Source organism: Salvia splendens, chromosome 15 (genome assembly GCF_004379255.2).
Source record: "Salvia splendens isolate huo1 chromosome 15, SspV2, whole genome shotgun sequence".
Classification (NCBI taxonomy): Eukaryota; Viridiplantae; Streptophyta; class Magnoliopsida; order Lamiales; family Lamiaceae; genus Salvia; species Salvia splendens.
In genome coordinates, this window is record NC_056046.1 from 11,572,737 (window position 1) to 11,586,406 (window position 13,670).

At 31.1% G+C, this 13,670-nt stretch overlaps 1 protein-coding gene across 2 annotated transcripts; it reads left to right on the plus strand.

Annotated features, from left to right (window-relative positions):
• The first annotated feature begins 3,650 nt into the window (after positions 1-3,650).
• On the plus strand, positions 3,651-4,562 carry LOC121768154 (CASP-like protein PIMP1). 2 transcript variants are annotated; one of them, XM_042164533.1, is made up of 4 exons: positions 3,651-3,754; positions 3,836-3,914; positions 4,038-4,173; positions 4,270-4,562. In XM_042164533.1, the coding sequence occupies exons 1-4, from the start codon at positions 3,721-3,723 to the stop codon at positions 4,477-4,479; spliced, it is 459 nt and encodes a 152-aa protein (XP_042020467.1). In that variant the 5' UTR covers positions 3,651-3,720; the 3' UTR covers positions 4,480-4,562. The 2 variants fall into 2 exon arrangements, with proteins under 2 accessions (XP_042020467.1, XP_042020466.1); XM_042164532.1 differs by having other exon boundaries at positions 3,693-3,914.
• Positions 4,563-13,670: the final 9,108 nt, after the last annotated feature.

The following is a 13,670-nucleotide window of genomic DNA, read 5'->3' on the forward strand; positions in this document are numbered from 1 at the left end:
AGCAAGATTTTGTGAGTGTGGGGTATGTGGCTGCAGCATTTGCTGTTGTTGGATGCATTTCCAGCCTCTCTTCTTCCATTCATTCTTCGCTTGCCCTCACTACCACACTATTTGAGGACTAGCCTTATAATTTATAGGCTCCAACTTCGTTATTCAAATGTATTTTACTTGATGAATTTCATGTCACTATCGGATGTCAACCAAAGCAACATCATACTCTTCGTCCCATAATAGATGTCACACTTTCATTTTTAGTTTGTCCCACAAAAGATGTCACATTTCCTTTTTTAGAAAAAGTTCTTTCCCATATTAATATAAATATACTATTTTCCCTCTCTACCTAATCCACAAAACAACATCTCCTAAAATCTCGTGCTATTCTCCAACTATGTCATCTATTATGGGATGAAGGGAGTACTATTTAAGGCCGCGAAATATTATCGTATTATACTATTTCATATAATGATTAACATTAACACATAAATTTTGATTGATTGTAAAATCAGAATAAATCAACGGTTTGATGAATCATAGGCATCAAAGATGGTATGCAAAATCTGAATTTATAGGAAATACACCACTTAATTTATCTACTCAACTCTCAAATGGCCTTCGGTGGTTCTTAACTTCCTAAGTTTATTCTTTGAATCCTGCTGTGTCTGTGTCTCAGTGTCTGCAGAGTCTCAGTCAACCAAGTCCAGTCATCTTATGATAGTATGGTTTGTTGTTAGTACTACTAATTTATAACGAGTTATTACCCACATATATCGTAGTGATAAAATACAAACTCTAAATATTGTACAAACTTCAAATTATGATTTGGATCGTTAGGATGTCAACAGATAACAAAATAACAGCAACAGAAAATGTCAACACAGCATCAATTGTTGACATTTTGTTGACATTTTATGTTAATATAATTATCATCTTATTTAGCATAATTATCGCGCCTTAATTCATATACTATGCCAAAATATTGTGCCAATTCTTTAAGAAACTGTTGTATACTTATTATTTCATTGAATCAATATTCGATCATATAATAAACTGAATGTCATTTTTGAATGATTTGTAAAATTGTAAACAACTACAGAACCTTTCATTTTCTATAGTAATTAACATTCAAATTCTTGTAGTTAATTTGAGCCATTGATAAAAATACAATCAAAATTGAGATTCGATGAAGTTTAAATCATAAAATTTATTAATATAGGAGTAATAATTTGTTAGAAATTGTTCTTGTATATAAACTCATATAAATGCCATGCAGTACATATTCTGTAATTAGATTTGTGCAGACCGAGTCAACTTGATTCAGACCGAGTCAGCTTGAACCGTGTTCAATAATTATTGGACATGTAAAATATATGCATAATTAATGTGATGATATTGCCATTTAATAGCTAGATATATGTACTATTTTTTCCATGAAAATTTGTTATGTTTTTTTTTCTATTTACTTAATGTATTTTATGAGATTAATCACTTTTTTCACTAACAAGATTTCAACTGATTATTTCCCTAATTTTATTTTATTTTATCAATTTTATATTGAAACTAGTATTATCCACTATTTAGACTAACTGCTTTATGAACAGATATAGTATAATTTAATGAGCATTTTATGAAAATTTTATTTTATTCAGTATTATTATTATTATTATTATTATTATTATTATTATTATTATTATTATTATTATTATTATATAGCGTTTCTTTTCTTGCTTCAAAATTTTCTTTCAATTATATCAAGGGGTTATTTTGCGCTTTCCTTTATCTAACTACAGCTACTAAATTTAATTAATCTATAGTTAACTCCGTTGACCACCATTACATTAAATTTGATGTCAAGGAAAATGTTGTTGCAACGGAACAGAATGTTCGAAACGATAAAATCGATACACTTTTTCTGTTTGGAAATTGGAAATATGTGTTGTCACGTTACAATATATCGAGGTATGCAATATATTATTGCATACGGTATATACGATACGAGTGATTGGTTTAAATTGTAGTGGAATAGTAACCATTTTGTCACATGCAATGAGGTGTACAATTAATTGTATGGCTCCTTGTGAAAATCAGTCTCTTGTCCTATATGATGTATTCGACCAAAAAGTTGCTTAATTCCGCAAAATAAAAACCATTGGACTGATCTATTTAAACAATTTCTTCATCATTTTTTATTTTATTCGAACTAATTGAATGATTCATTCAGTACGTTGATTAGAGAGGTTGAGACGTTGGAAAATGATAAGCAATTTTTTTTTTATTTTTAAATTTACCCACTAAAACAACATACCATTGAGCTACCTAGTCATTCGCACCGTTAAAATTTAGACATGACATGAATATATTATGTCATTCATTTAAGACATGTAGGCTATATAATCTTTTTTTCATGAGATAATTGCAGAAATATAAGTCATTATTAGAAGAAAATTTTGAAACTTGTAGGACCGGCTAAAAGTTCATGGTTTTTTTAGTGATTTATTTTAATATACAAATCAATATTGTTTAAGTGGCCGAATGTTCTGTCGAAGTTATTTTTTGGCTACGACATCAGACATGATTTTCTCCAAATTCGAGTTCAAAATTATGAAATTAACTAAAATTTAAGCATATCTCATTATTTTTCTGACAATTTGCTCAATATTCCCCTCTAACTTTAAACACGTGAATAAACAAGTGTAGTATATATAAATCAAAACATTTATATCTTTGTATAGTATACGATTAAACCGTCTAAACAAATCAAAATACAGCTCCATGAGGGGCTCGTATTGGATTTCATTTGTGTTTATTGTGCGTAATGATATTCATAAGAAATGAATCACAATTTATAAATTAACTTTTACATCGTTTGAGATTTTACTGAAGAAAATGGTATGACTAACTTAATTCACTAATTTATTGTTTTTTCTACAGATGCGTCTAGCGTTTGCCAGATGGTGATGCATTTACATCGCACTAATCGTCAACGGCAAACAGGCCGTCTCATCAAATTCCTTTTCTTTCAAATATTTTTCTCAATTTCATACGATATATGTACAATTGATAAAATTTATGGCCACACCCCCAAATCGAGTCAAAAATATTTAAACATATCTCATGCATGTGGACTCGATCCACTACCAATAATCGTGATTTTTTTTTATTATTTTGGCCCATTTTATTTATAAAAAAAATTCTTCTATTTTTTGATAAATTTATTTATTTATTTAATGAGATTGATCTTAGTATTTATTTATAATAGTCGAATCACTTTTTTTTAATACATTTAATAAAATTTTACAATGTTACTATCAAGATTATTGGCAGTTGGTGGAGAGTATATATTAATAACAAAAGAAATGGTGTTTATTCCTTTTCCCTCCAATCATCTTGCCAAAAATGACAATTTGTCATATCGATGGATGTCTAAGTGAATTATTTTTTGTGAAATGTGTGGGGCACCGCTACTTATTAACGCGTCTAGTAGTCTAGCTTAGAGAATTCGTATCCACTGTGGAGTGTGGAGCATTGTATATTTTCAACTATTTAATTATAGAAGAAGATGATGATGATGATACAAAACCCTAGCTAGTTGCAATAATATTTTGTCGTGTAGTGAATCAGTCACACATATAAAGAGTGTTTCCATAATCCTTTCTATATATAATCCGCGCACATAGCTGTTGAAGTGAATCAGCAAAGAAAATTGTAGTTGAGATATAATTAATGTCTTACCCTCAACCTCAAGACTATAATAATGGTGAGTCTGAAGAAAAGGGTTCAAGGTTTGCAATTACGACGTTGAGTGCAAGAATTGGTGCCATGATTTCTTTCATAGTAGCAATTGCAGTTTTTCAGACCAATGATGCCAAGATTGACACTGGCTATGTCTACACATACAAGGATTTTCGCTCTTATAAGTCTCTCTCTCTCTCTCTCACACACACACATCATTTTTTTTATATTTTGCGTAGAGTAAATCTTCATTATTTGTTAGAACGGCTTTGATTTAAATTTAAAAAATGGATTGAAATATTATTCAGGTACGGTTTCTGGGTAGCGTTGATTGGATTTGGGTACACGGTGCTTCAAGTTCCATTCTCAATTCACTATATGATGAGGAAGAAGCATCTCATAAATAGCTACGCCTTCCTTAAGTTTGATTTGTATGCGGACAAGGTACAACATTAATTACTAGTAGTAGTAGTAGTTTTTTTAGAGGGATAACTATGTTGAATGAGTAATTTTGATTGGCGCGCGCGCGCGTGAATATAGGTTGTGGCGTTGGTGGTGACAACGGCGGCCGGGGCGGTGTTCGGAGCGACGATGGATATGAAGAAATATGCGTGGAGGGATGAAGTGGAGAGTTTCTTGTCGGTGTCATATATTGCGGCGGCATTTCTCCTAGCTGGAAGCATTGCATGCTGGATTTCATCTCTTCATTCATCCCTCGCTCTATCTAACAAACTAAGATCACACTTTTAACCATCACTCTATATTGTGTATCACACACTACTACTCCTATTATTCAAGCATATCTATATATTCATCATTTCTCGAATGCAAAACGTATACTTGCAAACACTTTTTTAATTTGTTATCAGAACCACTGGGGTTCAATATCTGACTAAGACCTGTTTTACAAGTAGAGGTGATCAGTCTCACGGTCGATAGATCAATTACAAACACCAAGTCAGGGTAATGATAAAATGCAAACTCTAAATATTGTATAAACTCCAAACTATGATCTGGACCGTTAGAAAATGTCAAGACAGTGTCTACACAAAATCAACCGTTGATACTGTGTTGACATTTTTTGTTGCTATTATTTGGTCATATGTTGACATTTTCTAACTGTCCAAATCATAGTTTGGAGTTTGTACAATATTTAGAGTTTGCATTTGATTACATCCTCACCAAGCAATATACAATAATAGGAAAGATCGTCAACAAAAAGGTCAAATTTGATGCAACTCAAGGATCGTAAATTACAATGCATGTTGGACCGCTGATCACTAGAAGTCAAGCCAAGAAGTTCAAGGATAAATTGAATGGATTAGATCAAGAGATGTTGACTTAAGAAGAATGCAAGAGGCTCACTTAAGACGGAGATTAAGCAATCCAAGAAACATTAATTTAATTACATGCAAGTGGACCAAAGACTGATCTATGATAAAAAGAGCCTAAGGGAATTAAGGTTATTTGATTTGGAGGCTAAGCAAGTTAGTTTTGAATTTTGATAGTTACTACTTGTCTTCTCTATATTATTCTTTGTCTTACTTTACATTCTCTTCATTTTAACTATTTTATATGTATCATATTTCCAAAACAAGTGCAAAAAGGAAGCGCATCGCTTATGATGGGAAGAAGGGTGTATTTGTAACTACTGTAAATTTGGGCAAAAAAATCACCATGTCAAAAGTTATGCTATTTTTAATCTGCTAACTAGGGTTAACTATTTCTTAATCGATACATAATTTGTTTAGGCTTTATTTCACTTTAGTTTTATTTTAGTTAACATTTTTTAATTAGGATTTATATTTTACATTAGTAGAAGTTATTATCATTTTTATTTTTCAACTAAAAAGTAACTCTGGTGATAAATGAATAAAATGATATAGTATTAAATTTCCATTTAATGACACTTTTATTATTTATTGCAACAATAAAAATTTCTGAGATGGTAGAATACAAATAAATTTACAAAAATAATTAATGATACTTGCATGTAATTTAAATAGTTTCTCACCTATCAATATGGAGTAATTATCATCATAAATGCTTCCTTCAAGGGAAAAAAAATCCGCACTTGGTCTCCACTTTCCAACTATTACAAAGTTGTTAGTTAATAAAACAATTGTGCGTTAGTTGTAATATAAGCCACGATTATAAGTCCAAATTTGTCGTTTATCTTGGTAGTTACTGGTTCGGAAACTTGTACTCGTAGTTAATGATGCATACAGAATGTGTTGTTTTCATCCATGAATAATAAATTACCGAGTAACTTAATCTGGACGAATACTTCAACGTAATACCTTTTCAAATAGCAGGTTTGATTATACTCGCACGTTATTGGGAAATACCTTTTCAAATACCTTCAAATTGCTTAAACATTAGATGTATCCAAAGGAAATGAAGAATTTCATGCATGCTAGCTAGGAAATTAGCTGTATCAAAAGGTCAATGTACATCACAAAACAATCGATGTGTCATCATCATTTTCTGAACATCTCTTTCAATAATGATAACATCATAAAACAAATTATCAAATACCACACTAAAATTATCATTTAAAAGGTCATATTTTTAACCTATCATATCAAATACCACACTAAAATTATCTTGTTTTTCAGTAAATCCAAGGACTAGAAATATTTCCAGCTAAGTGATGAATTCGTAGTAAATTTTCTTGATTTCAAAATTATCAATATAGTAGTATTTTCCATCCATTCCAAAGAGTAGGCCACTTTTGCTATATTGATTCGTTCCCAAAAATAAGTCTGTTCTTTTTATTTGTAAAGTTTTCTTGTATGGAAGTAAGTTCAATTTTCATTAATAAGACAAACACTTTTTTTTTTCTTTTTACCTCTTTTATATTTAACTAATTTAAGTTTTTACCTCTTTTATATTTAACTAATTTTGCGTTAAAACTCATGTTTCGTTTCCAAATTTTCAATTTTAATACACATGTCATTTCCAAATTCTCTATTTTATGGAATAGGGTATAATTTAAAATCACTTACATGTTACATATAAAAGGTGTGATTGACACCATATACATATTAATATGTTAAGATAAACTAGCAATTGGCAAGTATGGCTCGTACAAGTCTGTCAACAGAAGCCAATGAGGCCCCTCAAACACCGCCACCACAGACGCCCGCTCCTCCTCCTCCTCCACCTCCACCGCCACTGCTATCAATGGCGCGAATAGCCATAATTATGAGGATGATCACCTTAGTATTTCTGGTATTGTCAGTGAGCCTCTTAGCTTCAAATTCCACCACAATCAGAGTTGGCGACTCCACCACCACCGTTCACTTCAACGATTTTTACGCCTACCGGTCAGTTCTTTCTTTATTAGTACTACATACTTATAGATTTGTAAAGCTAGAATCAAATACTAATATGGTTGTTAATTTGCAGGTATGCACTTGCTACTGGTGTGATAGGATTGTCCTACACCTTCATGCACCTGATTTCTTCCTTGCAGCAAGTGAGATCAGGAATGCTCCTTAATGATCCCAAAATTCTTGTCTATGAGTTTATTGGAGATAAGGTTATATACACATAAATAAATTATGAACAATTTTGTTGTGTTTATCAATTAAATATCAAATAATATGTAGGTGATATTAGCACTAGTGGCAACAGGGGTGGGTGCTGCATTTGGTGCAACAGTAGAGCTGAAGGCAAAGATGGATGATTTAGAGAATGCATATGAATTGTATCTTGGAATCACAGTGTTTGCCCCAATCGTCTCCAAATTCGACGACTTCTTCAATAGGGCTTATATCCCCACAATATTCCTTCTCTTGGCATTTCTTTCCACTGGACTTTCCTCCATTCTCTCATCTTTGGCTCTTACCAACAAGACCACATAGCTGTCCACCTATCTACTTCATCATATCATAATTCATGTATGTTTATTTTCGTCGTATCCTTAAATAATTGAACAAAATTTTATCTGCTGCACATGTCCTCACAACTGCAAACCCTAATTGTGTTTAAGTTTTTGCTCAGCAATAACTCTCTATGTTCAATTTGACTTTGTGGAAGACGTACCACTCCATCTATTTAATCAATACATATAAGCAACATTAAGATATTTTTATCTGGCCAAAAAAAATTACGTATCTTTGCAAGTGCAACCAATATATGAATATATGTTACGAAAAACCTGAACAAATCGAAATTTAAACAATTTTTTTTTTCATTGCAAATTTGAAAAAAAAAAGAAACAGGCATAAATTAATACTATCAAAATACTAGTATTAAACAAAATTTAAATTGCACTTTTTTACTGTATACTTGACTTTTTGAATATATAGTCTTCAAACTATTTTCTTGTAATTCTTTTTTTTACTTGCATATCAACCGACTGTAAGTCTCTAATTTATTTATCAATTTTGATTTGAACTCCACCTGAATATTTACATCTTAACTATCGATCCAGCGCAAAATTTTGAATAGGTCTAAATACTAGTATGTACAAATTACAATTAACATTTGGTTTTATTGTTAAAGTTTTAAAAGTTGGGCCTAACTCGTAAATAAAGATAAGGTTAACTTCAAATCGATAAAGACGCGTAACGCGTACCTGTCCATTTTGTCGTTTTATCTTGGTAACTACTGATATGGAAACTTTTATTCGTAATTAATGATGCGTTCAAAAACTGTTGTTTTCAATTAATTAATTCCTAGTGTAAATAACTTAATTTGGACATATCTATAAGTGGCGCGGCAGAAAATAACACCTATGCTCTCTTTTTTTTATTGGTTTGATTACATGTGTATCCGACATGTCTTTAACGAAATCCGACTAATCTTGCTCGACCAAGTTTGCGAGTTACAGGTGGCGGGATTTGAATCCATGACTTCAAGGTCACCACAACTCCGTGCTGCCAATTGCGCTACGACCCGTTGGTTAGACTCTTTTTTTTTATTTATGAACAAATGAATTGACTCGAATATAATTTTTACATAATATGTATTTTTTTTAAAGGAAGTGCATATTTAGAATCAGTGGTATAATTTTTTTTTTGCTACGCCTATTTAATTCGTTACGGTATTTGCGAATATTAAATCGAATATATGAATTTTTTTAAAACATGTAATCTAACAGATACAATTGAATATTTGATTGGAAATTGCCTATTTATTTGTTTGTAAGGGTAAATGGGTGGTAATTAAGCTTTACAGGGCCCATATATGCAATTATTCTCATATTAAAATCTTCAAAATAAATGTTGACAATTCCTTTTCTTTTCCCTGCGTTCTTTTACCATCAATTTAATGTATGTTTTCTTACAAATATATTTTTATATTTTTAAACAAGAATAAAGATAAATATACGTATATTGTATACGTACGTAAAACTCCTAAATTTTAAATTTAATTGAATTATATTTCAAATTAGTTTTACTATTAGTTATATTACTCCCCCGTCTTATAAAAATAAGGACACTTTTCTTTTTTATCCGTCCCACAAAATTATCTCATTTCCATTTATGGAATGCTCCCCCTAATTTATTATTCATACACATCAATTTATTTACAACTTACACGACTAGTACCCACCATTAAACACTAACAACAATATGGGTCCCACTATTCACTAACACAATTTTAACTATTCTTCTCCTCGTCTTTCTTACTTTACCAATTATGCATTAATTCTCGTATCATCCCAAATGTTTTATTTTTTTTTTGGGTCGAAGGGAGTATTAGTATAACAATACAAAATGTGATATAAAAAATTCCAAGAGTGAACTAAAAAAAATGATAGGTAGAAAATGTCACTCTCATGTTGATGAGGTTACAATGTTATGAAAAATTTAGAGGTTATATTTTAATTTTATAAGTGTAATGATTTTTTTAAACAAAATTAAACAATTACTAGTATTTATCTTATTTTAATTTCTATATGCAAAATACTCCTTCTAAGGATGTCATGTGAGTACCTCATGTTAATGAGCTTAATATGTTAGTAAGATATTTGTTATTGAACTTTAATTGATGGTATTTTATATTGAACTTTTGTCGTGTACTTTGACATTTATACCCTTTCAGGCCTTAAGGACATGATGGTAAAAAGCGTGTTTGAATTTGTGATTTTTGGGCCTTATTGACCAAAAATGTGATTTTTGAAATGTTGAGTAAACAACCAATGCCTGATTCATCGAAATTCGACAAATAACTGCTTTATGTCATGATTTATAAGGCTATTCGACGGATAATCACTTTACATCATGATTTATAAGCTATTTACTTTTCTTTTTTTTACTGTTATGTGAATATTTGTAAATTTATAAAAAGAAAATAAGTTGAAGCCATTTTGGTATCATCATATCATATGGCTACTAGTAGATCATTATCTGTACCTCGAATGATCACATTTGATTTTTGAATGTCACACTTCTGGCATCATCTCACCAGGAGGTTGGAATATCACAATATAATTTGTGATCATTAATTATCTCATCAAGGGCTTGTAAGGTCGGATTTAATTTTTGAGCATTATTTTACCTGAAGTTTGAAAAACCACATCATATTGTTTATAGTTTTAATTTTTTAAATGCATTTTAAACAAAAAAAATTAAAAAAATTTATAGAGTTCATGGGCTAAATTAGTTTGACAGTCCATCTCAAATAATATTGTCTGGATCTCTAAAGGTGGATACAATATCATCAAATACGGTTGGCCTAAGAATCCTCAAAAGAAAGTATTCTTCTAACTGTTACAAGAAGATTGATATTTCCAAACTCCCAAAATCCAATAATCATAGATTCACATGTCCAAATCAACTCTATATTATATGAGGTGTAACTAGCAATCACATATATATGATCAGTGATCAGTGTAATTTAACAATGATTAACAATGCTTATTTTCCGAATATATTCCTCCTCATTGCTCTCTTTACCATTGGAATTTCATCACTTCTCTCATCCTTGGCTCTTATGAACAAGACCACTTAGCTTTTAAGTTTTAACAATGTACTTCCTAATTATTGACGACCATTTTCTGTCAATTTGCACGTTCAAGTACATGTATTCGGTCATTACAGACTAAATAGAGATTTATTATTGATGACTTTTTACAAGAAAAAAAAAGAAGTCATATAAAAAAATAAACAATTACTTCTAATTTATAAATTAAAAAAAAAACAATCTAGAAATTGATTGTTGTAGTACGTGATCAAATCATTCAAGATTTGGTCATTCGAATATAAGTGACATTAATAGGTATATCAATTGTCATCTTCATCTCCTTTTTCTTTTTCTTTTTTCGATTTCTCATTTTGAGATTATCTTCTTTGTTTTTCCAGTAACAACAAGGTATGCATACACTCGACATAATTATAAATTTATTAGTACAGGGGTCTAAGTGTGTGAGCAAATACTAACTAAGTTACAGTAATAACTAATATCAATTTTGTATGTTAAAAATATCAACACAAAGACATAAATTTATCAATTTTCCAGTGTTGATAAACTTATGTCTTTGTGTTGATATTTAAATTTACATGTTTTATTGATATAATTATGTTTTTGTGTTGATAATTTTAATACACAGAATTGAAAGTTATTAGTTATTACTGTAAATTAGTTAACACACTAACGCAACCTATAGAGTCTGTTAGTAATTTAGTATATATCTTTTTCACTCTATATTTAACTGATGTATTCTCAATAGGGTCCATTCTCTTAACTTGTACTCGACTTATTTTAACACAAGTGATACCCGCAAGTGTACGAGGCTAGTATAGCAATTAGCAAGCAAGAGTATCGTATCCCACAGAGACAAATTTGTATCAACTTAACTACCACGAACAAACATTAACTACTATCTAGACAATCGGAAAAAGTTTGGTTTGTTCTAACACTACTGAAAGTATATAAAAAGCAAGTAACAAGTGAAAACAAGTAAGCACGAAGTGGGAAGATAATATGGAGAAAATTGTAGAACTCAAGTATTCGATGCACAATTCCAAGCTCTTATCCAATCAAATTGCATTACCTTTTGGTATCCCTAGAGTTATTAAGTCGACCACAATTATAGATTAAACCCCCTCCCGATGTGAGAAACCTGTAGATTAGGTGCTAGGATTGAAGTCTCCTTCTAATCCTAAACCCCTAACTCCCAAAAGCTCGAAAAGGCCAAAGACCTCACTCAAAACCTCAACTCTCCCGAGTTCAATTGTATTAAGGTGTGAATTATTCTTATTTCCAGATTAATTATTTCATCCCTCGATTAATCTAATTAATCCTACACAATCAAGTGGTGATCAAGCAATTGAAAGAAATAAACCCAAGGATAATCAAATAACTACAAGAGCAAGGTAAGAACAAAATCAATTGGATACAAACTATGAAATTAGTGCATCATCACCAAGAATTCTACAATAAATGTTTAGCTACTCATGTTCTTCATAAAAACCATGTTTGAAACAAAAGATTCTATGAAATCCATAAAGAAAAGATTAAGATACTTCTATGAGAATGAATCTATGGAATGACAACTTCAATCTTCCGATTGGAAGTGTTCAATCTTCAATTCCCTCTCCCAAAGGTGTTCTTGGGAGTGTGTGTTAGTGTTGGAGGCGGTAGGTGTAGAATAATCCTTAACCCTAGCCTTTTCTTCCTTTTCTTTTCTCAAAAATCGTGTTTTCTGCAAAGTAATTCACCAAAACAGTGCACTCGGCCGCGTGAATTAATACACTGTAAATTCACCCGGCCGCGTGAAGATTTTCAACCCCTTTCTGACTCTTTCAGCGCAGAATTACCGTACCCGGCCGGGTGAATTTACAGGGTAATAATTCACCCGGCCGCGTGAAAGTTTTTGGACAGCGCAACGTTCTTATAACGACGATAACTTCTTCTACCGAACTCCGATTGAGGCGTACGAGATACCCACGCGAAGCTCTTTCAAAGACAAAGAGATTGATATGCATTAGGGGCTGATTGGACTTCAAAATCTCCAGTAAAAATTGTCTTAAACCAAGATTGTTGCACGTCCACATATTTTGTACTTTTTTCTACTCATTCTTAACAAAATGGTCAACATACCAACATAATGGAGAAGTAGATATGACCACGCCCAATAATAGATAAAATATGATCAAATTCATACAAAACCACTATCTAAAACTATGTAAAATCCAAGTATGTCACCAGCCCAAAGGCCCCATAAACTTTGTGAAGAGAGCCCATTTAAAAACATTGATAGACTACAACGGAATAAGGAATTCCATCTTTTTTTACGGAATCGCCTTTTTTGCTGCAATGAAATACTCAATCCGTTTTTAAAAATAGAAACTATTTTCATTTTGGGTCGTTCTTTAAAATAGAAACTTTAGAATCTTTCTATTTTAGGACATGGACCACATCCACTAACTCTACTTTCACTACTTTTTCTCTTCCTCTGTCTTAGTACTTTACTTATTTTTCCTTTCCCCTCTCATACTTTACCAATTCTTCTCATTTACTTTACCAATTGTGCATTAAAACACGTACCGTTTCAAATGTTTCTATTTTTTTTAATATGTATGGAGTAGAAATAGTTCAAAATTTATAATTTATTTTATTTTATTTGTGTGGTAAATTTTAAATCCGAATTTACAATTATTATAGACATAACATATATTTATATATGGATATTGGTCCCCAAAACCATGAACTTTGCTCAGAATTTGGTATTTCCCACGAACTTTAAAATTAGTCTAGAATATCAAAAACATTGCACTTTGTTTGTTATTTCCCACGGCATGTCTATTACCATATTTGACTAACTTACGAGGCTTTTTTTTATCATATTTGATTCAATTAAATCAATGTGTTTTTTACGTGACATTTTATCATATTGTTATGAACTTAAAAAGTGATTTAAAATATCATAAAACGTATCACAGTTGCCCACGTAAAATAGGATTTTGATGAAAATATCTTATTTG

Bases quoted from the DNA above. Each gene is read 5' to 3' on its own strand.
- LOC121768154 (XM_042164532.1), top strand. From the start codon at position 3,721: ATGTCTTACCCTCAACCTCAAGACTATAATAATGGTGAGTCTGAAGAA. The intron at 3,915-4,037 runs GTCTCTCTCTCT...AATATTATTCAG, and splicing joins AAGGATTTTCGCTCTTATAA to GTACGGTTTCTGGGTAGCGT. The intron at 4,174-4,269 runs GTACAACATTAA...GCGTGAATATAG, and splicing joins TTGATTTGTATGCGGACAAG to GTTGTGGCGTTGGTGGTGAC.